This window comes from Rhinopithecus roxellana, chromosome 5 (assembly GCF_007565055.1).
Source record: "Rhinopithecus roxellana isolate Shanxi Qingling chromosome 5, ASM756505v1, whole genome shotgun sequence".
In the NCBI taxonomy this organism is placed as follows: Eukaryota; Metazoa; Chordata; class Mammalia; order Primates; family Cercopithecidae; genus Rhinopithecus; species Rhinopithecus roxellana.
Genome location: NC_044553.1, coordinates 52,815,536 through 52,841,407, shown reverse-complemented (window position 1 = coordinate 52,841,407; position 25,872 = coordinate 52,815,536). Strand labels below are relative to the sequence as shown.

The 25,872-nt window shown below is 35.0% G+C and overlaps 1 protein-coding gene across 4 annotated transcripts in view; it reads right to left on the bottom strand.

The window, feature by feature from the left end:
- STRN3 (striatin 3) overlaps positions 1–25,872 on the bottom strand; it is a 137,389-nt gene that overhangs the window by 25,595 nt on the left and 85,922 nt on the right. For 2 of the 4 annotated variants that reach the window (XM_010374662.2, XM_030931677.1), the window contains exons 6-8: positions 19,621–19,750; positions 16,147–16,288; positions 10,218–10,328 (exon numbers count right to left, since the gene is read on the bottom strand). In XM_010374662.2, the coding sequence (XP_010372964.1) occupies positions 10,218–10,328; positions 16,147–16,288; positions 19,621–19,750 (383 nt within the window). The remainder of the gene's footprint in view (positions 1–10,217; positions 10,329–16,146; positions 16,289–19,620; positions 19,751–25,872) is intronic. The other 2 variants (XM_010374660.2, XM_010374661.2) reach the window with 1 other exon arrangement.

The following is a 25,872-nucleotide window of genomic DNA, read 5'->3' as shown; positions in this document are numbered from 1 at the left end:
CATTTAATGGCTACCGCTTGACTTGCCAGCAGCGTCTAAAACCAGTTCATTAACAAAACAGACTATTAAGAAGTCTCAGTTATTAAAATATCAGAAAATTAAAGATGTCTTCCATTTTCCATACCATCCCCCAAAACACACTGAGTTTAAATATTTATTATTTCTGTGGAGAGATATATATAAAGATACATATATGTATTACATATATATCTCTCTCTAAAGACATATATATATCTCTCTCTCCGTAGAATACTTAAGAGAGAGTTCTTTAAAGTTCTGTAAACTCACAGACACAGAAGGTATCATTAAAACAATGGAAAATTTTGGTGTTTAAGGTTAACATTTACCAGTATAAAGAATAAAACAAGGGCTTTTCAACATAACTCACTGTTTAAAAAAGTTAACAAAGGAATAAGTACAAATAATTTTTATGAGGGTGCAACAAACGATTAACTTTACCTGGTGTTTCCATGGATATTTTCCTGCCATGTTAGTACAAATTTGTCATTAACAAATCAACCCCAATTTCTTTCAAAATGTTTTTCTCATTTTTCCCAAATCTGAAAAACCTGATTTATCCATGAGATAGATCTCTGAGTTTCTCAAAATGATATGAAAGTCAGCACTGTCACAAGCCATAAATATAAGGGAAGAATTTTGGCTGTTGCCTGGATAATTCAGGCCAAAACATATAAAACACAAAAGCTTCTGTAGTATTGTAGAATATTCTTTAACTCTGAAATTTAGAAATAGCGGAATTATTTATTTTGAACCATATATTTTGAAAGAAAACTTAAGTTTTAAGAATGTCAGAAAAAAATACTTTGAAAAGACAATGCTTTATAATCTACATAAGTTTATAAATCTACATAAATAAAATAGGTAAGTCCAAGGTCAAAGATTATGACCTTATATTTACTAACGTCATCATTAATGGATGTTAAGTTCACTGTGGCTATTTGAGTGTAAGTAACTCTAAGAACTATTACCCATCTATGTATCCTTAACAAAATGCCAGGCAATTAGCTGGTAAAACTTAGTGGAAATAGGTGGACTTTTAAACATTTATTGGTCCTATTTTACAGTAATTCCTAATTTCTTAGAAATGCTTCAACAACTCTACTTCTGGATTAGGTAATATGTTATGTATTCTGAATTTCCTAACCAACAATAATGAGGAAATTCAGTGTTACCTGAGGATTTCCCCCCAAAGAGAAATGACTGTAAACAAATTCTCCAATAAACAAAAAACTGTCTACTGGATATCCAACCACCAGTTAAATTCAACGTAAAAGAACATAAACATTATTCTTTCTCAAAAATAGCTCCCTTTTTTAACTTTCCCACTTGTATGACTACCACCACCATTTGTTTAATTTTGCTTCTTAAAATTCTGCAACCACATCTTAATTCTTCAACTTGTAAAATTATAAAAGGGTGGGGGCTGTTTTTAAAAAAGAATCTTCCTTTAAAGTATTCTCCAAGTTTATCTCTCTATTGACTTTAATCAAGGCTTTCAACCTTATGAATTACTACAACAGACTCCTACTCGGCTCTTCTATCTCTGAGCTCCATTTACCTTCAATCACATTAATATACTACAACTAATTTTCCAAAATTATCACATTTATTATATCTCCCTTCACTAAGAAACCACAAGTAGCATTTCAACACTCTGGATCAAAGTTAACTAAAATCATGTACTTAACCTTTCATGTGCTTTATGATCTGATCCTATTTTTTCTACCCCATCTTATCTTTTAATGATCCACAATACAAACTCCCTTCATTTTCCAGTCAAAGCAGTTTCCATATGTAGTTTCAGTGGTTCACTGAGTTTACTTCTGTCATATTTTGTCATATTTGTCTTCACCCGTTCTCAGAAAGGTGAGAACACTTTCTACACACACACACACACACACACACACACACACACACACACACACACACACACTTCCTAATCTTCTAACATGAACCTCAGCCTATCTGAATTCTACCCATTCCTCCACATCAGTTTCATCTCTTCTGTAAAGCTTTTGTTGATCTTTCAATGTTCTCTTATTTCTGCGTAACATAAAATTACTTTATTAAATACTACCTTGTAAATAATTTCATTATATGATAGTTAATGTGAAACATAATAAAGGCTTGACAAAGTTTTGTTACAGATAATGTAAAGTCAAAGTCTTTCTGTACACATGAACTGGGAGATACAGAAGAGAAAGAAATTAGGAGATATTATGGAAGCTACTGTTCAAACTGAGGACCCCAAATTATATAATATTATTTACATACTACAGCCAGATAGTTTCAGTGTGACACAGTGCCAAGTTGAGGAAATGATGAAACTTCCCTGCTCTAATCCTAGTTTCTCAAACGCTGCCAAAAGATGACAGCAGATTTCACAATTTAGTCTTTACTCTATTGTGTAGAGCATCTTTCAACTGCAAATTTAATGTCTTCATTTTCTTTCTAAACCTATCCAATATTCTAAATATAATAAATGCAACAAAACAATTTCAAATAAAAAATCTGAAGTCTTATCAGCAATGAGAAAACTGTAGGGGTATAACAGGATACTAGACAATATTAATATCAATATTTAAACGCATATTTGAAGGCCCATTAAGCACTAATTAAACAAAAACTGAAATTTATACAAGTACAAATACTTTTTCTAATTCTTACAGCAAGAAAAACTTTTATTTTTTAATTTTTGTTACTATTTTTGAGACAAGGTCTTGCGCCCTGTCACTCAGGCTAGAATGCAGTGACACAAACATGGCTCTCTACAGCTTTGATCTCCTTGGCTCTTGACCTCCCGGACTCAAGTGATCCTTCCGCCTCAGCCTGCCCAGTAGCTGGGACCACAGGCACGTACCACCAAGCTTGGCTAATTTTAAAAAAATTTTTATAGAGACAGGGTCTTACCATGTTGTCCAGGCTGGTCTTGAACTCTTAGACTCAGGCAATCCTCCTACCTCGGTCTCCAGAGTAGCTGGGACCACAGTCATGTACTACCACACTCAGCTAATTTTTGTATTTTTTATTTTTGTGGAGATGGTCTCACCATGCTGCCTAGCCTGGTATTGAGCTCCTGGGGTGAAGCAATCCTCTCTCCTAAGCATCCCAAAGTGCTAGGATTGCAGGCATGCGCCACCGTGCCCAGCTAGAAAAACTTTTCTACTACTGTGAAAACCCACCTACTTCTTAACAAATACAAAGTCCTGTATAAATGCATAATCCTCTAAACAGACTGACACAATGAAAAACATACTAATTATGCCACGTGTAAGCCAAACTATCGACTACTGTTACGTTTTCAAATTCCACTCTAACATATACACGCTCATGCCATGAAATTTATCTTCCTATGCTCTCTATCACTGTAAGTAAAATAGTACTTTTGAATAAATCTAACATTTTCCCTTTCTCAAATAAGCCCTCCCTTTGTTGATCAACTTTTATATTCTGAAGCAAAACTGTTAGGAGGCAAACAATCTGGAAAAGATAAGCTTATTTAGTTAAGTCGTGTTTGCTAGATCTGTTCTATTTTCTATAATTAAAGCTTTCACACAACTGTTGTCTTAAATAAATATGAGATCACAATAGTAAGAAAAAATAACTTCAGCTGCAAAATGACTCTTCAGTTTTAAAAAGTGCACTGATTAAAGAGTATCAATCTGATACATTCTGATCCTAGGCAAAATACCTAAGTTATTTTCTTGAAAGAAAAAATCCCGAGTTAAAGGACATGAATAGTTTGTTTTTAAAGAGTGAAATTAAAGTCAGAAACATAAAGCCACATGCCTAGTTGAAAATAACATCTCTTTTCTATGAAACAATTTTGTTTTTGTCTTTGAGGGAGGAGAGAGAATATAACTATTCTGTGAGCTCTTCGAATTAGTACTATGTGCTAAACGGAAGTAGCTTACTCATCACAGATAATTTGTACTGTGAGCAAAGGTGTTTTTAAAAGCCTACTTAAGAGTAATTTCCTCTTAAATGTATTCAAATGCCTAATTTTGGATATCTGGCTTCAAGTCACACTTTAAAAAACTGGATTTCCTGTTGACAACATGTTTTCTTGGATCTGGAATAGCAAACGACAAATATTAATACAAAACTTTAAAAATAAGAATTAGAAAATGACTTGGGGGAGCTCACTTATGATTTTTAAGAAATGCTGAAAAGGTTACAAGACTTCCCCGTTTCAAATGTATTGATAATCAGGCCAGAAGGTGCATAGCAATTCTGCAATGCCAGTAAAGGAAAGAAGGGAAATAGCAAAAAAAATCATATTCTATACATAGAAGAGACAGAAAAGTTAGGATAAATGAGAATAATTAGGAAAATTAAGATAAATCCACTCACTAAGAACCAGGAATGCAAACACATATTCCCAAAATGTGAATTTTTTAAAATGGGGAAAGCCTATACATCTTTTCAAGAAAGGAAATGAAATTATCTTTTATTGGTAAGTTTAAATTTTATAGGTATAATACAGCTTAAGAGTAACAACAGGCTATAATAACGGCTCCTATCAAAGGAAAATACATTATTATAATCCATAGTTTAAACTGTCCATGTTGAAAAGGAATAACAAATATCAAAGAAAGTCTTAAAAGATTTTTAGCCGCTTCTAACTAAAGCCTCCATATTTCAGATGCTTCGTTCACACTGTGTACTTTTTAATCATTGATTTACATGTTTTTACTAAGACATAAAATACAGCACAAATGGCGACCTTAAAAAGTTAGAAAAATGCTATCAGCCCAACATTTTTTACAAAAGATTCACTTCAAGCTCCTCCCAAATTACAGAAAAGAGAAATTATTAAAAAGTGAAAGAAAACTGAGTTTTAGCTTAGATATTAGTATTGCATCAACGTTTACTTCTTGATTTTCATGACTGTACTATGGTCATACACCAGAATGTCTTTGTTTAAATACGTACTAATATATTTAAAGAGCAACATGTCTATAACTTAGTTTTCTGAACTATTAAAAAAAAAAAATACATGGCCAGGTACAGTGGCTCATGCCTGAAATCTTTCTTTTTTTTTCTTTTTTGAGATGGTCTCCCTCTGTCGCCCAGGCTGGAGTGCAGTGGCGCGATCTTGGCTCACTGCAACCTCCGTCTCCTGGGTTCAAGTGATTCTCCTGCCTCAGCCTCCCCAAGTAGCTGGGACTACAGGTGTGAGCCACCACGCCCAGCTAATTTTTTTTGTATTTTTAGTAGAGACAAGGTTTCACGATGTTGGCCAGGCTGATCTCAAACTCTTGACCTCAGGTGATCTGCCCGCCTCGGCCTCCCAAAGTGCTGGGATTATAGGCACGAACCACTGCACCCAGCCTCATGCCTGAAATCTTAATGCTTTGGGAGGTTGAGGTGAGACGATCACTTGAGGCCATGAGTTTGAGACCTGCCCAGGCAACATACAGAGATCCTGTCTATTAAAAAATGTAAAAGTTAGCCAGGCATAGTGGTGCACACCTGTGGTCCCAGCTACTCGGGAGGCGGGAGTGGAAAGACTGCTTGAGCCTAGGAGTTTGAGGTTGCAGTGAGCTACGATGTGCTACTGCACTCCATCTGGGGAAGCAGAGAGCCTGTTTCAAAAAATAAATAAATAAAAAAGAATATATTTACAGAAAGGAAAGGGAAAAGCAAGTGTGGTAAAGTGTTAACATTTGGTGGGCAACCTGGGTGAAAAGTATATGGAATTCTCTGTACTATTCTCACAAAATTTTCTTAAGTCAGAAATTGTGTCAAAATAAAAAGTTAAAAGGAAAAGAAAGCTTAACCCTGTGAAGCCTGAGACAAAAATAACTGCATCAAGCCTCTTTAGTTTCATGGTATTGACTCTTAAGAGTATTAATAAGATAAAGTACATCTCAATTATATTGTATATCTCACTTAGTGAGAAGGAAATACTGAAGTGTGTCTACATTCCAAGGCAAGGTTGTCACTTTTAACCCCTTTTCCTCTTGCAGGGGGCAGGGTAAAAAAAAAAAAAAAAAAAAGGAAGAGTGGGATACAATGAACAAGCTGGAAGACACAGAAACTTTAACTTAGCACTTGATTTTAGAAGCCTTTCCATTTAAAAGTCAAATCTTGAATGGGTCTTTACAAAGTTAAAAAGTCAGCATTCTTGCCATTTTTCTCTTTCCCTTCCAAAAAAAGAGAAAAAGAAAAAGAAAAAATACTGGATTACATCTGCTGATTCCATATGGTAAAGTCAGCAAATAGTTTTCTTCCCTCTAAGACGCTGCAGTGAAAAATCTGTAGAAGCTTATACTAATTCAGTAGGTGTGACTTATTAACAAATTCTGGAATAAAGAAAAAAATCAAGGTTGGTAAATGTATACAAATTTACATTTACATAGGTAGAATAAGTTCTGGTTCAATTATACAGTAGGGTGACTACAGCTAATGATAACGTATTCTGTATTTCAAGATAGCTAGAAAAAAAGGGTATGAGTGCTGTAACCACAAAGAAATGATGAATATGCTAACTACTCTGATTTTCATTATTCAATGTTTAAATATATTAAAACGTCATACTGTGTCCCATAAATATTTGTAATTATGTGTCATTTATTTATAAGCAAAAAAAAAAATTTAAGAAATCAAAAGGCTACAGATACTGAATTATTCTAACTTGTACAAAGCTACCTAAGGAGAACATCAGAATAACAACATGGGCTAGATAATAGAAATGCTAAGAAATTCATGGCCGGGCGCGGTGGCTCAAGCCTGTAATCCCAGCGCTTTGGGAGGCCGAGACGGGCGGATCACGAGGTCAGGAGATCGAGACCATCCTGGCTAACATGGTGAAACCCCATCTCTACTAAAAAAATACAAAAAACTAGCCGGGTGAGGTGGCAGGCGCCTGTAGTCCCAGCTACTCGGGAGGCTGAGGCAGGAGAATGGCGTAAACCCAGGAGGCGGAGCTTGCAGTAAGCTGAGATCCGGCCACTGCACTCTAGCCTGGGCGACAGAGCGAGACTCTGTCTCAAAAAAAAAAAAAAAAAAAAGAAACTCATGAATTACCTTTTCATGTAAAATTATACCTTAGTATTAACACGATGAGTTATTTGAATTAAGATCATTAGAAGTTTGTGATCTATAAACAGAAAAAAAACTTTTTACTTTCTTAAACTCTATTTTCATGGCAAGGATTCAGAGCCAACATTTTCACACTGAATTCTGTATTCAAGAGCAAAAATTTTTTAATTTACAAAATTTCATAAAGGAAGTATAAAAAAGAAACATAATTTATTTCTCAATTATCTTTCCTGAGACACTTTGCTAGAGACCTTATCCCTATATCTACTTACATTAGTAGCCTTAAAGACAGTAATACTTAAAAAATGTTTAAAAATTAGAAACAAATCTACATGTTTAACTAATAGAAGCTAAATTAAATCCACAAAAATTGTATTTTAAATGACTTTGAAACATTAAGAAATAATGAGTTAAATTACAACAATAATATTCTAGTTAAAATATTAAGAAGGAGGTTTTGTGTATACAGACTTTTAAGAAAAGATGGATGAATATATGCCAAATAGTCTCTGAGTGGTAGGATTGCAGGTGATTTTTATAGTTTTTCTTTATGTTCCTGTATACTTCTTATATTATCTGAATAACAAGCATGTGTTATGTTGATGATTATATAAGCAAAATTCATTTTTTTGAAAAAACAGATATGAAATCAAAATTAAAGTGGAATGGGCTGAATAACAGTATACCCATCTAGATAGTAAGATGTTATTGAGACATGAAAGGCTTAAGTTATGAATTTGGGGTCTCCAGGTACTGATTCAATAAAAGAAGTTCACTTTCATCCATTTCACATACTGGGTTCCTCTCTGTTGTTTGGAAAGGAAAAAAAAAATCACAAACATATACAAAGGAATTATTTGCTGACATAAAATGATGTTTTCTATGATGGTAGTAGGCAAATCATAACATTGTGTGTATCAAGGTCCAATTAAAAAAAACATAAGGCCGAGCATGGTGGCTCATGCCTATAATCTTAACACTCTGAAAAGCTGAGGTGGAAGAATGGCCTGAGGCCAAGAGTTCGAGACCAGCTTGGGCAATACAGAGAAACCCTATCTCTACAAAAAAATTTTAAAAATAAAATATTAGCCAGGTGTGGTGGCACGTGCCTATAGTCCCAGCTACTCAGGAGGCTGAGGTGGGAAGATATCTTGAGGGCAGGAGAGTTCAAGGCTACAGTGAGCTATAATTTGCACTACTGCACTCCAAACTGGGTTCTAAAAAAAATTAAAATTTGTATGAGGGGTTAAAAATTCAGCTTTAGTTTATCTGTTTCTAATATTTCTTAAACACACTTAAACATACTTTAATTAAAAATATTTTTAAGAAAAGTTTAAAAGCAACAACTAAAAAAGACCTTGACTTATATCTTATTTGTAGAACTCAAAAAGATATAGGTCTATCAGAGGGGGAAAATGGGATACTTCCATCTAAAATTAGAAGCAACATTACCTAATATTTCCAAAAAAAAAAATCTTCAGCAGATTAAGTCAGTTTCTGATACTACATATAAAATAAGCAATCCACTAGTAAAATGAACCACTTTATTTCTTTAAAAAAAAAAAAATTAAACCCTAGGCCGGGCACAGTGGCTCACGCCTGTAATCCTAGCACTTTGGGAGGCCAAGGCAGGCAGATCACGACGAAGTCAGGAGATTGAGACCATCCTGGCTAATGTGGTAAATCCCCATCTCTACTAAAAATACAAAAAATTAGCCAGGCATAGTGGCATGTGCCTGTAGTCCCAGCTACTCAGGAGACTGAGGCCGGAGAATCGCTTGAACCCAGGAGGCGGAGGCTGCAGTGAGCCGAGATTGCGCCGCTGCACTCCAGCCTGGACGACAGAGTGAGACTGCGTCAAAAAAAAAAAAAAAAAAAAAAAAAAAAAAAAAAAAAAAAAAAAAATTAAACCCTAAAATTCTAATGTAATTTTGTCTATTCTAAAATAGTCAATCATGCAAATGTACTTTTATACTCAAAATGCTTGCATTATAGGTAAACGATGTTAGAACTAAACACAACCCTAGCCCAGTATCAAATGTTTTTAAATACAATAAGCAGTTCACTATATAGTATTTTAATTCACACGCAATAACAAAAGCTATCATAAAGTTATGAAAGAAAATTGTGTAACAGGTGAAACCCCCAAAACTTCACTTATTAGCCTCCACAGTAAATGAAATCACTCAAAAAAGGTTTTACTGAAAGAAACTCGCACATGTTTCTATCACACCTGCCATTTTATATATTAATGTATTTGTCACCAAAGAAATACAAAAAGAATGTCTGTATCGTTTTTGCCTTTTTCTCACACTATTTTCTCCTTTATATAGTCAAAATGTTAGACTAGAAGGGGTCAATGGCCAGTTGAAAAGAGTCCCAAAATAAGTTTCAAGTCTCTCTAGTTAACAGTCATAGATCTGAAGATATTTTTATGTAGCAACTTTTAAGTTTGCACCACCAAATGGAAATGAATTGCTACTTTAAGAGACATACTGTAGCGGATTTATATTTTAATAAGTAAATTGGTTAATATACAACACAGTGAAAAAGACATCCAGGCACCAAGACACCCAGCAATGACTAAACAAACCCTACTGCCACCACTAACCTCCCACTCCTGGTCTCCTTCACCACAGTAGCCAAAAAATACTACCCAAGAGATTCTTCTTGCTGCTGCTGTTGTTCGTGGTTGGATTAAGACCAGAAAGCAGAAACTACAGAAAGGGCTTTCCTACTCACTGTAGGTAAGGATTCCCAAACTAAGAAATGTAACCTGGATATGAATTGTTTATAGCTATACTCTATGTATCAAAAATGGAGAAATTTATACTTTTCTCCCTTCTGAACAAATTTTTATTTTTTTATTCCAATGCCAATATTCCTAACAATTTGGTAAAGTTTTTAAAGCTTAAAAACAATCCTCAAAATCCTTTACCCTTCCCATATATTTTAAATGATTTTCTACTTGATCGATAACACATCCTAAATTATATACAAACAAATTTCAATTATACAACAGACAAAGTTTAAAGTTAGTTGCCCCCTTTTTGAAACAAAAAATTAAGTTACACAAAAAAACAGAATTGAAGAATTTTTTTCTTAATTATTGGTATACAAAAATTATAATAGTCAGAATCTGCACTTACTCTTCACCCCTTTCTTCCCCTTTCGTTCCTTCTTGTACTGTTCCTTCAGTTTACTTATTAGTCCCTGGTCTACATCCCAAACCTCAGCAGTTGGGGAGAGGTCATCTTTATCTACATGCAGCATATTATTAAAAGAAAAAAAATCAGCAGTTGGCAATGCAAGCTGTTGGCAGTAAACTGTTATAGCTTTACATAATCATAAAAAAATGTACTAATAGCATATACTCAAAATACTTTAAAGGTGCAGTCTCAGTTCTGGTATTCACAACTCAAACTCTAAATGCCCATGTCATAAGTTTCTAAACATTTAATATCAACAGTTAAATAGTGCTTCATTTTCATGAATCACAAATTTGAAGGTTATCATTCATCAATAGACTGACATTAGAAATCTAATGTTATAAAAATAGATCACTGCATCTTTATAAAAATGTTAATAAAAAATTATTCAGCCAGCATCATAAAAGCAAATGAATGAAATACATGCGAACTACTCGGAAAAGTGCAAGCTAGAAAGTTAAGTGCTGTTTCATTGATGAAAATATTCATGCACCTTCTGTCATACTGATTCTGCATGCATAGGATTAACTGTACTAATGGAGAGGCATTCTAGTCCAATATAATACACATAAGTTGAAAAATACAATGTCTTGAATAATCCATACAAAGCATTCAGAAAGTCCCACCTCTGCCCCCACCCACCCAAATAGTTCAACATCTCATTACCTTCTTCCATTGGTCTACAACTAAGATTAGCAAAAAAACAAAAACAAAACAAAACAAAAAAAACACAAAAAAACAAAACTCAAATTCCACTGAAGAATTTTTTGAAAATTGAATTTTTTTCAGGATAAAAGTAGTGATCAGCATGGAGAAGTGAAAACATACATTGCTGTACATCTGCTAAAGCTACATCAGCTATTTTAGCTGAATAATAAATCCATATTTAACTAAATACTTGTGCCTGAGAAAATTTACTCATAGTCAACTAGAGGAAAAACAGCATTAAAAAGAGGCAGCATAAAAATAATTAAGTCTTTGAGACTTATTTTAAATATTGAGGATTTTTCCTTCCTTTGTGTGGTTTTAAAACAGCCATGTTATAAGGAAGTTTAACACTCTGACTTGTTAAGTTTTTGATAATTCAGTATATTCTGGCTCACAAGTTTTGTACGAGCCACCCTAGGCCTCACTGACTTAATCTATAAAGTAGACATAAAAAGCCGTTCTCTTCCTTTATAGATTGTTATACGTACCAAACTTAAGAAATTCTCATATTTGAATGGCACACAGAAATGCAAATATTTACTGTACCTTGAGTTTTTCCTGCTACAATTGTCGTAACTTTTTCCCTGATGGTTAGACCACCTATGATCACAGGTGGTCAGTATGTGAAAAGCTAAATCCTAAGCTTTAAATTAATTTGCTAACTTGAATTACTTGAAACTCAGTTACTCATGACTAAAACTTACACCTAAGATTATCTGTCAAATCCACAAATTGTAATGCTGTTTGTAATACAGTTGTAAAGAGAAAATTCACTTTACTCAATTCACATGCACTCAAATCATGAAGTTTCCTGAAAACTACACTGCATCAGGAATCCTTCTGTAAACTTATTGAATATACTAAGAAAAACGGGATCTCAACAATTAATCATTTGGACTCATCTTAATGAAGTTAACAATTCTTAACTTCAACTACTTAAAGCAAGACAAATTGATACATTATGAGCAAATATTTTTTAAACCTCACAGATACCAAAAAAACTTAAGTTGTATAAAGTTTATATAGGAAATCAGATAGAAGAGAAAAATTTAATAAGAGCCAAACAGTTTTCTAAAAGACCTGTGTAGAGAGAATAAAACTGTGAACAGCTCTAATGTTGACAAAGAGAGTGGAGTGAAAATGCATAGAGAATAAAAAAAGGATAAACTTAAGGAAAAAATATTACTTGCAAGATAATCTCAAATCTAGAAAACAAAGGTAAATTTAGGCAGTGCAAAGAACAGGTTGGTGAATGCATATGTGCAAAAACAACATCCTGAAACTTGCCTGGTAAGTAACAGCTGTTTGATATTGCTTATAAGAAACAGATAAGAACAAAAGGGAAGAGGCAGCATAATCTTCTACATATTAATCCTGTTTTTAAAAAATCTAGGGGGAAAAAATACCAAGAAATGAGGTTGAATCATTTACGGTAACTTTTATGTCTAAAAGAAAACACAAATATGCATAAGAAAATTGACTCCTGACAGCTCAAACCCACAAAAACATGAAATTCTACTATGGTAATTCTGATTACCAAAGCAGAGGAATTATACACATCTATTAACTGTAGCATAAATTTGTAACTAACTTTATGCATGTACTTACACTTTATCCATTATACTTAAGTACGAACATTCAGGTGCTAATTGTATTTTGTAGTTCTATAAATCTCTACAGATCAGTTTCAAAGATAGGAGACAATAAATGAACATTCTTAAAATGCCTAGTCTCCATGAAAGAAAAAGCAAAATAGAAATGCCAACTATTGTTTTTGATAATTAGAAGAACTAAAAATCACTAATATTAAACTCAGACTATCTAACATAGATGACAGTGAAAAGAGAGTTAGAAAGCTTGCCAGAAGGCAGTGGTTTCATAAGATAAAAAAAAATTCAAAGTCAGAGATAACAAAGTTAATTGTCGATTGCTAATATACAAAATAAAAACCAGATTCTCTAATGTAAGGACTACAGAGTATGTTTCATTAAGACAAGACTTACATTTTAAAAAAATCAGGGCTCTTTTACTCAATAATTCAAATCTGGGCCGGGCATGGTGGCTCACATCTGTAATCCCAGAACTTTGGGAGGCCGTGGCAGGTGGATCACCTGAGGTCAGGAGTTCAAGGCCAGCTTGGCCAACATGGTGAAACCCTGTCTCTATTAAAAATAGAAAAACTGGCCGGGCATGGTGGCACACGCCTGTAATCCCAGCTACTCTGGAGGCTGAGGCAGGAGAATCACTTGAATCCGGGAGGCGGAGGTTGCAGTGAGCCGAGATCGTTACATTGCACTCCAGTCTGGGTAACAGAGTGAGACACTGTCTCAAAAAAAAAAAAAGAAAAAAAAATCTGAAAGCTACCACTTTCCTATTTATAAATATATTCAAATTTTTAGAAAATGAATTCCATAAATATAAAGAGTGTTTGCATATTCATCGTCTTTGCTTTGGAAAAAATGACTATGACATCTTGTTGAGTAGAGATGAAGAACTTTGGAAACACTGCATAAATCACTTGACAGTTTTCATTTCTCACAGAAAAAAACTATTTGAACCATCTTGTACTTAAATGAGTTATTTTCCTTCATCAAGAACTTAAAATGTTTTAAAGATAATATTTCCGTCTTGTCTGGAAGTAAGAGACCTTTCCGATTATTTCCACTTACATAGGAGACACCGGCACTATCAAATAATGATAGTAAAAAGCAAAGTATTGAGAGTTGTCTTAAAACTCTGCTCTACAATCAAAAGTCTTCAGACAGAAGGACCAATCAGTTGTACATAATATGGGAACTATTATCAAAGAAATAATGCCATTCCATACCAATTACATTCCTGAATTTTTTACCCTTTTGACTAAATTTCTAGCAACTCTAGGCTAAGGAAACAGGAATAAGTATGTGTCAAGATTTAGCTAAAAAGATACTCGATAAATATTTTGATCATTTTCTTTTTAATGAAAATAATCTAAATGTGCATCATAGGGCTCTGGTTAAATAAAATCATGGCACATTATTGACAGAATGTTATCCAGCTACTAAAAATGATGCTGATTGGGCATGGTGGCTCATGCCTGTAATCCCAGTAGTTTGGGAGGCCAAGGCAGGCAGACTGCTTGAGTCCAGGAGTTCAAGACTAGCCTGAGCAACATGGCCAAACTCAGTCTCTACCAAATAAAAAAAAAAAAAGGCAAAAATTAGCCAGGTGTGGTCACACGCCTGTGGTCTCAATTATTCAGGAGGCTGAGGTGGGAGACCCCTTGAGCCTGGGAGGTGAAGGTCACAGTGAGCCAAGATTGCACCATGGCACCCCAGCCTGGGCAACAAAGCAAGATCCTATTTAAAAAAAGGGGGGGGGATGCAGAAGAACCATGTATTAAGTGAAAAGTGTGCATTACAAATCAACATAGAGAAAACTCCTTATTTTACTAAATAAGTAGATATATATACACATACTTATAAAAAAATTCATCTTCGCATGTATTTGTAGGTTCTAAGTTTTCTAAAACACACTTGTATTACAAAATAATTATATATTTATATAATTACAAAACAATCAGGAAAAAAGCAATACTTTTGAAATCACTGGAAAAAGGTATTTCCAACATTGAATGTCTGCACAGAGAAGCTGAAAGAAAAGTTAAATATTTTTACTGTTTCTCCTGAGCAATGCTGATTTTGAAGAAAGGTACTCTTCTAAAACACAATCATTTTCAAATAGTAAGTACAAAACTGTAGTCTAGAAGGTAATTGTGGAGTTTTCTCATGTTTGAATTAATGTGTCTCTTCTATTTCCATTTAGAAGAAGAAAGAAGTGAAGGTCTGAAAATAATGCTTAAGAACTATAATAAGAAAACTGGTGGCAAAATTCAAATCTTTTAAGTACCTGATTCATTTTTTTATATCAAGATAGTTAATAAATGTACTATGTATTAGGTTTTTTCTCTCTTGCTATTAGCAATATTTGGTTTAAACACATAAATAAGGCATCTTTTAAAAGCCAAGTGTTTGCTATCAAAGTAGTTTTTAAAAAAAAAATCTAGTGATTATTCCTCTTGCTTGTAATTAAGCAAAACTTTGATGCATTAAATAACCTTCTCCAGGTTAGGCGCCTGGGAGGCCACCCTGGGAGGCCAAGGCCGGTGGATCGCGAGGTCAAGAGATCGAGACCATCCTGGCCAACATGGTAAAATCTCGCCTCTACTAAAAATACAAAAATTAGCTTGGTGTGGCGGTGCACACCTGTAGTCCCAGCTACTCGGAAGGCCAAGGTAGGAGAATCACTTGAACCTGGGAGGCGAAGTTGCGGTGAGCCAAGATTGCACCACTGCACTGCAGCCTGGCAACAGAGCGAGACTCCATTTCAAAAAAAATAATAATAATGATAAAATAAATAAATAATAACCTTCTCCAATAAAGCTCAGTAAACACACTTTGTTCTACCTACAACACGCCGATATTAAATGAGGAATGCATGAACATATTTACTATGAAAAACATTAAGGACGTCAGCTATTCATTTAAAATATTTTTTACACGTATTTTACCTCCTAATGGGGTTTTTAACCATGTACAGATAGAGAATGGTTTTCTCTTAGTTATGGCTGAATCGTTATTAGCACAATGTACCACTTCCAAAGTTTAGGCCCTAACATTTTGCACACTGAATATTATAGGTAATAAAGTGTAGTATCTTCATTAAATTGTGCTCAATATGGAGCTATAACTCAGGATGAGTAGCTTTATTCTTTCTTAGTAATTAGTCAGATAACACTATATGGACATACTGAGTGTTAAATCTTCCTAAATCTAGAATATCAAATTAAACAATGGGAATGTTCAAAACTGAATACATACATTTTTAAAAATCTACTAAAGGGAAAGAAATTGGATTTCCAAATCAATTAAATGTTTCAACTTTAAATCCAGACAAATTCTAAAAGTCAAAATCCACCAAAAGCCATATATATCATACAGTTTAGTCACCAAATTTAAATAAATTGGTACAAAATACGTTGCTATTATTCAATATCACTTCCCCTTGCTCTCAGTTTAACTGCCACCATACCCTGATACACAAATTCCACATAAAATATTTAAGAATAACCCATCATTAAGGGCTAGATTTCCTCCCACCCCCTATTTCTTTATGATCTTACCCCATTCTGTGCCATCCCCCGAACTCCGTGCCTCTCCAGCTCCTTCACCATCTTCAGCAGTCACTAAAAAATCAAATTCTTTCAGTGCTTCCTCAGTATCAGGATCGTCAGTTAGGTCAGCAGCTAAACCTTCATTACCTATCTGTAAATAGAATATAAACCAAGAATTACTTTTATCCTAAATGGAAAAGGGATGCTTTAATATCGTCACATAACTACATTTACACACCCATTTTAAAATTACTTGGATCCAAAATTTTAGATTTCCCATGTAATTCACAAATCCCAAATTATACTTTAGATAACTGGTTCAACAGTGCTGTGCCAAGACTGATCTAAGTAACGTGGCACTAAAAATGGTTTAAGTGCTAATCATCAAGAACAGTTAACTTCTTAAATTACAGTACATTCACAGTTAGTCTTCCATTAAAGAACCAGTCACTTATTTGCATTCTGATATATTATGTTGAATTGACCTCATAAATGGGAAACTGCATGCTTAGTCCTTCACTTATAGAGATATGGCATAGTAACTAATTTAAGTTCATAGCTGTGATAATTATAATAGTGCTTTACCTTTCAGAACAAAAAAAAACCAAAAAGGATCAAAATCCCTATTCACTCAAATAGACGTTATGCATATAGAATGTGTCAAAAAAAACCTGAAAACTAATTTTGTAGACCAGAAACTTTTGTGGAACATTGTCATTTTTTTTCTTACATTACTGTAAAATCTCAAATACCAACAATTAAACCTACCCACCTGTTGAAATACTGTACACTACTCTGGTAATTCACGAATGGATGATCAACTTGACTTTGGCTTCTATAGCTAGCCCCTCAAATCACTAAAATAGATAAACCTGTTTCTTAGGTTATGAGCAAAAGTGAATTTTTATTATTCCTTACTAAAAAACAAGACTGTTGAAACTTATTTATAATTCATAGATTACTCCCTCACCCAGGGTGGAAGTATTCCTATTGCAACTTCAGTTAATTTATCACTGGTGTGCTGTACATGAAGAGACAGACTTCAGCAGCGATTCTCAATTGTGACAGAAGTAGAAAGGGCATCACTTTAAAAAGGTTTCAAAATCAATGAACTAGTCCTATAAATACAGACCTTTTCTTGCCCATTTAGTGAATAATACAGCAAACAATTCCTAATCTATGTGTGTAACGCAAAAAGAGCTGACCACATAAAACTTTTAAACGATATGTAAAATAAAGATGATCAATCACTCCCAATGTAACTTAAGGCATCTAAAAAATTCCTATTCCATGAGCAAAAACTGGAAGCATTCCCTTTGAAAACTGGCATAAGACAGGGATGCCCTCTCTCACCACTCCTATTCAACATAGTGTTGGAAGTTCTGGCCAGGGCAATCAGCCAGGAGAAAGAAATAAAGGGTATTCAATTAGGAAAAAAGAGGAAGTCAAATTGTCCCTGTTTGCAGATGACATAATTGTATATTTAGAGTATCCCATTGTATCAGCCCAAAATCTCAAGCTGATAAGCAACTTCAGCAAAGTCTCAGGATACAAAATTAATGTGCAAAAATCACAAGCATTCCTATACACAAATAACAGACAAACAGAGAGCCAAATCATGAGTGACTCCCATTCACAATTGCTTCAAAGACAATAAAATACCTAGGAATCCAACTTACAAGGGATGTGAAGGACCTCTTCAAGGAGAACTACAAACCACTGCTCAACGAAATAAAAGAGGACACAAACAAATGGAAGAACATTCCATGCTCATGGATAGGAAGAATCAATATCGTGAACATGGCCATACTGCCCACGGTAATTTATAGATTCAATGCCATCCCCATCAAGCTACCAATGACTTTCTTCACAGAATTGGAAAAAACTACTTTAAAGTTCATATGGAACCAACAAAGAGCCCGCATTGCCAAGACGATCCTAAGCCAAAAGAAGAAAAGCTGGAGGCATCAAACTACCTGACTTCAAACTATACTACAAGGCTACAGTAACCAAAACAGCATGGTACTGGTACCAAAACAGAGATATAGACCAATGGAACAGAACAGAGTCCTCAGAAATAATACCACACATCTACAACCATCTCATTTTTGACAAACCTGACAAAAACAAGAAATGAGGAAAGGATTCCCTATTTAACAAATGGTGCTGGGAAAACTGGCTAGCCATATGTAGAAAGCTGAAACTGGATCTCTTCCTTACACCTTATACAAAAATTAATTCAAGATGGATTAAAGACCTAAATGTTAGACCTAAGACTATAAAAACCCTAGAAGAAAACCTAGGCAATACCATTTAGGACACAGGCATGGGCAAGGACTTCATGACTAAAACACCAAAAGCAATGGCAACAAAAGCCAAAATGACAAATGGGATCTAATTAAACTAAAGAGCTTCTGCACAGCAAAAGAAACTACCATCAGAGTGAACAGGCAACATATAGAATGGGAGAAAATTTTTGCCATCTATCCATCTGACAAAGGGCTAATATCCAGAATCTACAAAGAGCTTAAACAAATTTACAAGAAAAAAATCAACCCCATCAAAAAGTGGGTAAAGGATATGAACAGACACTTCTCAAAAGAAGACATTTATGCAGCCAACAGACACATGAAAAAATGCTCATCATCACTGGCCATCAGAGAAATGCAAATCAAAACCACAATGAGATACCATCTCACACCAGTTAGAATGGAGATCACTAAAAAGTCAGGAAACAACAGGCACTGGAGAGGATGTGGAGAAACAGGAACACTTTTACACTGTTGGTGGGACTGTAAACTAGTTCAACCATTGTGGAAGACAGTGTGGCAATTCCTCAAGGATCTAGAACTAGAAATACCATTTAATCCAGTCATCCCATTACCAGGTATATACCCAAAGGATTATATAAATCATGCACCTATAAAGACACAGGCACACGTATGTTTAATGCAGCACTATTCACAATAGCAAAGACTTGGAACCAACTCAAATGCCCATCAGTGATAGACTGGATTAAGAAAATGTGCCACATATATACCATGGAATACTATGCAGCCATAAAAAAGGATGAGTTAATGTCCTTTGTAGGGACATGGATGAAGCTGGAAACCATCATTCTCAGCAAACTATCACAAGGACAGAAAACCAAACACCACATGTTCTCACTCACAGGTGGGAACTGAACAATGAGAACACCTGGACACAGGAAGGGGAACATCACACAACGGGGCCTGTTGTGGGGTGGGGGGAGTGGGGAGGGATAGCGTTAGGAGATATACCTAAAGTAAATGACGAGTTAATGGGTGCAGCACACCAACATGGCACATGTATACATATTTAACAAACCTGCACATTGTGCACAGGTACCCTAGAACTTAAAGTATAATTTTAAAAAAATGGTAATAGCACACACACACAAAAAAATTCCTATTCCAACTATATGAATATATAGCTAATAAGAATATAAAAGCTAATTCCTACTTTGTGTTTATTTATCCGATGTTTGTCTTTTCCTTCTGGGATGCCTTCAATCATGTCATTTTCCTCTTCTTCATCACTGTCATCAGCATTTTCTAAGAAATTGAATGTCTCCAGAACATCACCAGAAGACCTGTGCAAAGGAAAAAAGATGAATCCAACTATTCCAATGGTTGGTTCTAATATTTCTTTCTGGTTCCCATTTTAAATCAATTCTTAAAACTAAAGAGATTTGAATGACTACCTACTGTCTGAGGACTTTATTCAAGAAAAAAAGTTTGAAAGATTTATGTTCTACAACTGAAATAAAAGTAATTATTCTCTGCTGACTTTCTCCAAAGTTCATTGTACAAAATATTTTAGGTAATTACTGCAACAAAATAAAATCCTATAGTATTAGACACTCAAACACATATTATTAATTCTCAAAATAAAGCCATCATAAATGAGCAACTGAAACTTAGTCTTTCTTATAACTACAACCTCTTACAGTTTGGTCTAAATGTTTGAGGACTAAAACAGTAAATACCAAAGTTTATCAGGTGGGGCCAGGGACAGTGCTTCATAACTGTAATCCCAGCACTTTGGGAGGTGAATGGGGGGAGACCGCTTGAGCCTAGAGTTTAAGACCATCCTGGGCAACATAGTGAAACCCACCTTCAAAAAAAAAAATAAGCTGGGTATGGTGTCATGTGCCTATAGTCTCAGCTACTCAGGGGGCTGGGATAGGAGGATTGTTTGAGCCCAGGAGGTTGAGGCTGCAGTGAGCTATGACTATACACTGTATTCCAGCATGGGTGACAGAGCAAGACCCTGTCTCAAAATGAAAACAAAAAAAAAAACTTAAAAATAATTTATCAAGCAGCTCAGATTTATAGTAAATCAGATATAAAACATCCCAATCCATTTCACAGACTGTCTTAGCTAGAAAAAATAACTAAAAATCTATTAAATAAATACTTTTAAGTCTTGCAGAATCACTCATTTAACAGGTAATAGGGACAATCTATTTTATCCACTTAACTAAATCTTTTAACTAATTTGAGTTTCTCTATGCACACACAAAAAAAGGTGTTCATATAGTTGTTTAAATGTTTAACAATAAAGGCAGCAACAGAACAGTAGAAAATTCAGCTGAACAAAGACTTTCACCATGAAAAGTCTCTGCTCTGCCACTAAGTAGCTGCTTGAATTTGGCCAAACCATTTATATCTTTTGGCCTCAATTTCTTTACCTGTAAATTGTGGGGGCTGAATTAGATTATCTCAAATGTCTTTACTAAGAGTACATGGTAACAAAAAGAAAAATAATATAAAACTCAGGGAGGGTTTTTGCCCCCCTCTCTGATTGGTTCACTCCATTAGTCCAAATAAAACATATAACACAATTCAGATTATACTTGTCCCTTGGTTTCTATGAGGCATTGGTTCTAGGATACATACCTCCCTATCATGCTCAAGTCCCTAAGCACATTCTCCCTATAGTATACTTTAAATCATCTCCAGACTATTTATAATACCTAATACAATGTAAATACTACATAAATAGGTGTTACACAGTATTTTTAAATTTGCATTATTTTATTTTTTAATTGTCATTTTTTTCAATGTGGTATTTTGAATCCATAGGTGCAGAACCTACAGAGAAAGGGCTGACTATATTTTTAAAATAGCATTAACGAAGAGTGTTAATCGGTTGTACTATATCCCACCCAATCTAGCACACAGTTTAAAGGAACTGTATAATGAATGAATGTAGATGGTTTTTTCAAATGCAAATTAGTAAAAACAACCACAAATCTACGAGAACAAAACGTACTTTCAGCTCAAAATTTACAATATAACTTAATATTTGGATATTAAATGAAAGGCAATGAATGCATTTGATAAAAGTAGCATATCAATGATACAATAATTTAAAAGAATTTTTTAAAAGATATATTTGTTTTGAACTTTGAAAAATTAAGTACTCCTGCTCCTTGGATAGAAATTTCTGTCTCTAAAGTGAGAGTGCCTCCTGTTTCCGGGTTTTAAAAACTGTATTTAATCACAGCAATATATGTGTATGGCTTTAAAAGTCAAATGGAACACATAAAAGCAAGAATTCATCAATCAGATTTCACTAAAATTATTAACATTCGCTCTTTGAAAGACATCAAGAGAATGTAAAGAAAAGCTTATAAATTGTGAAAAAATATTTGCAAGTTATATTTCATGAAAAACTTGTGTCAAGGGTATATAAAGAACACTTAAACCATAACAGTAACAAAACAATAAAAAATGGGGAAATATTTCAAATAGATATTGCATCATAATGATAGGTGGAATGCAAATAAGCATATGAACAGATGCTCAACATCATTAGTCTTTAGGGAAATGAAAATTAAAAGATCATGGACTGTGAAAGGTATCAGGTTTTTCTCGGCCTTCATGCTAACAATCTAGCCTATTACTGTTTCATGGATCCTGAAATAAGTCATAAAATTGAGTCAGAGACAAGAATTCTCTTCAGGAGCACAGGAAGTAATAGGATCATGTTTGCTGAATTTCCTTTGCCCAAGTCCCACAAGGGTGGCAAGGAGGTAATCGGGTAAATGTTACACTTACAGTTCGTTTGAATCATAGCGGAGGAACTCTGAGCTTAGGGAACTTGAATCATTTATATTGAACAGTAAGCATGACTTCCCAGAAGACTGTCTCTATCTTACAAGGTTGGTTGTTATATAAATATCCTTAAATAGATAGTCCAGAATAAAAGGGCAATATGTGTCTCTGCTCACAGGATGTTTAGAAACGTGAGAGATCAGTGGAGAATTGTCTCTAAAAAACAAAACAAAAATGAGGAAGTGTCACAAACTTATAAGAATGACTAAAATTAAGGAACGCAGTCTGGAGTGGAGTTTATAAAGAGTAGAAAAAGATTAGAAGAATTGCTGAGTTGAAGAATGAAATAAGGAATCAGCCAGTGAAGAAAAAGAAAAGGTTTGTCAGACAACTTTTAGGGCTCTACTGAAGTTAGCTAAGAATAACTTGGGGATCATGAGTATCGTAAATCTTTTGTTGTTGCTGCTGTTGTTGCAGTTGCTAAAATGAAGTTCTGCTTGCTAGGAAATACTTAGGAGAAAAAAGCCAAATTGTTCTAAATAAATTGACAAGGCATACAATGAGTAACAAAAGAGTCCCCTGCCCTATTCTTCTCTATCTTTGATTCCTACACAATAGGAAAAACCATTTTAAACTTATTTTTAAAGAAGCTTCCTTTGTTATTTACCCTATTTGTTCTAAATAACATGCTTAGATTGCTATTTCTTGATAAAAACGTAGTTCCCTCACAATCTCCATCCCACATCCACACTTCCTCCCATAACAGTAATATAGTTACATCAGTTTACTTTTTGCTATGTTAATATTCCATGGTTACATTGTAAGTACATATTAATATTTCCATTTAAATCACATTACAATGACTCTACTTCCTTTCTTTTATACATAGTTTTCCTGAAATAACTGCCTAGTGTGGATTTTTTTTTAATTGCCTGGTTTTCCAAGGATGTTACCACTATTCTTCTCTGAAATCTGCCATGGTCTGAATGTTTGTGTCCCTCAGCAAAATTCGTATTTTGAAACCTAATCCCCAATATGATGGTATTGACAGGTGGGCCTTTGGGAGGTGGCTAGGTCATGAGGACAGAGTGCTCATGAATACAATTAGTACTCTTATAAAAGAGGCCCAAAGGAGCCTGCCTTCTCCACCATGTGAAAATCCAGTGGGAAGTCAGCAGTCTGCAACCCAGAAAAGGGTCTTCACCAGAACCCAACCATGCTGACACATTGATCTTAGACTTCCCAACCTCCTGAGCTGTGAGAAATAAATTTCTATTGTTTATACGCTACTCAGTCTATGGTATTTTGTTAAAGCAGCTCAGAAGGACTAAGAATATGGCTATGTCTTGTCAAGCTCCTGACTTAACTCCTGCATGATAGGACACAGGCCCAGCCATTTCACTGACATATCCCAATTTTCAGTACCATTAGGCCTTTCCTATTAATGTGATTCGATTTCAATATCTTGCTTGTAAGGGATAAAAGCTGCCGACATACTGGAAGTCAAACAGTAGGAGAAAACAGGAGATCTCAATGCTCTGCTGGAGACTTTCACACAACTCTGCTGTTTTCATTTAATACAATAACCCCATCTTTCAGTTGTTTTATTTCTTAAGAAAACAGAAATCACTGGTGGAAAACACACTACCATTCTTTGGAGTAGGGGAGGGGTGGTATTAAACCAGTTTCACAAAATGAAAGAGAGGATTACACATTGTGTTTCTTAAACTTTTTTCCCCCCTAAGATGGAGTCTCCCTTTGTCGCCCAGGATGGAGTACAGTGGCACGATCTTGGCTCACTGCAACCTCTGCCTACCAGGTTCAAGCAATTCTCATGCCTCAGCCTCCCTAGGACCTGGGATTACAGGCGCCTGCCACCATGCCTGGCTAATTTTTGTGCTTTTAGTAGAGATGGAGTTTCACCGTGTTGGCTGGACTGGTCTCAAACTCCTGATCTCAAGTGATCTGCCCACCTCAGCCTCCCAAAGTGCTGGGATTACAGGCGTGAGCCACCATGCCCAGCCTGTGCTTCTTAAATAAACTTTAAACCAATTCTCTATTCATACCCCTATTTAAACCTCACCAAATACATATAATTCCTTAGCCTTTGTGGCTTTACTGGAATTCTGTGACTTGAATTGGCTTGTTCCTTTTCTTCATACTATCACTCTCAAATGCACTTATGTTTAATAAGCTTTCTCAGGGTCACTCAGTCAGTTGCCATTCCTCCATTTTCTTTCTGGATTCCAAATTGTTAAATTCTCTCTATCTCACAGACAGTACACTCTCTAATTCTTTCTGTATGTCATGGTTTTTTTGTTGTTGTTCTTTTGTGTTAATGCATCTTAAGCCCTTCACTGTCCTTTTAGCAAAATTTCTGAAAGGTACACAAGTAAAATGTGACTTTAACCTACCATATTTAAAATGGAAGTCTCCATCTGTGGATAATTTTTCTCTTTGCCAACTGTTTATTTACTACCCTCTCTAATTCTAAAAAGACAACAGAATCTTAAAAATAAATATATCCAGATGAAAGGGTAAATAAAATGAAGCCAAAGGTAAGGTTGCTAAGTAAAAGACTAAATGTGTCAATGCCTTTTCTAGAGGAGGCCCACAAATTTGGCCCTGAGATTCCAAACAGGGTTAAAAAAAGAGGTGGGCAGGGAGCAACAACTGGAGGTTCAAAGGTAAATAAGATCAGTTATTAAGAAACAGCACAACTTTTCCCAGTTATAAGATCTAAGAGAACTTTCCCAATGGATACTCATAAAGTAGATGCTTTGTGTTATGATGCACTATACAACCACAACATCCCTACCATAAATCAAGAAATACAATAGTGTCACTCACTCGGTAGCATCTAATAAACACTAGTCTTGGTGGGAGTCACACTTCAACTAGATACACAATATTTCCTAATAGTTAACAATTATGTAACACTTACTGTGTGCCAGGCATTGTTCTAAATGCTTTACATTAATTCATTCCTTCCTCATATCAATCCTATGATACTCATTTTACAAATAAGGAAAGTAATGTTCCCTGTCCAAAGTTACGGCTAGTAACCGGTGGTTAAGTTAGGATTCAAATCCAGTCTGTCTTCAGAATTCATATTCTTAACCATTAGGCATATTGCCTTTAAAATACGAATCTAAAATTTACCATCCTCTACTTTTGGACATTAAGACTGCTTCTAATTTTCTCCTATTATAAATAAGAATGTAATAAGCATCATTTTGCTGAAATCTTGATCCACATGTTATATCATTTTCTTATTCCTAGGGGTTTTCAAATGGCCCTAATAATGGCTCAACCATACACACCTACATTAGGGCAGAATCAGAAAATGTCAGTGTACTTGTTAAGAAGAAAGCCTTGATTAAAACAACTATTTCCGGCCAGGCACAGTGGCTCATGCCTGTAATCCTAGCACTTTAGGAGGCTGAGGAAGGCGGGTTGCTTGAGGCAGGAGGGTTGCTTGAGTCCAGGAGTTCAAGATCAGCCTGGGGAACATAATGAGGTCCCATCTCTACAAAAACTTAAAAAACCAGCCAGGTGTGGTGGCGCGTGGCTGTAGTCCCAGCTACTCTGGAGGATGAAGTGGGAGGACTGCTTGAGCCTGGGAAGTTGTGGCTGCAGTGAGCTGTTGATT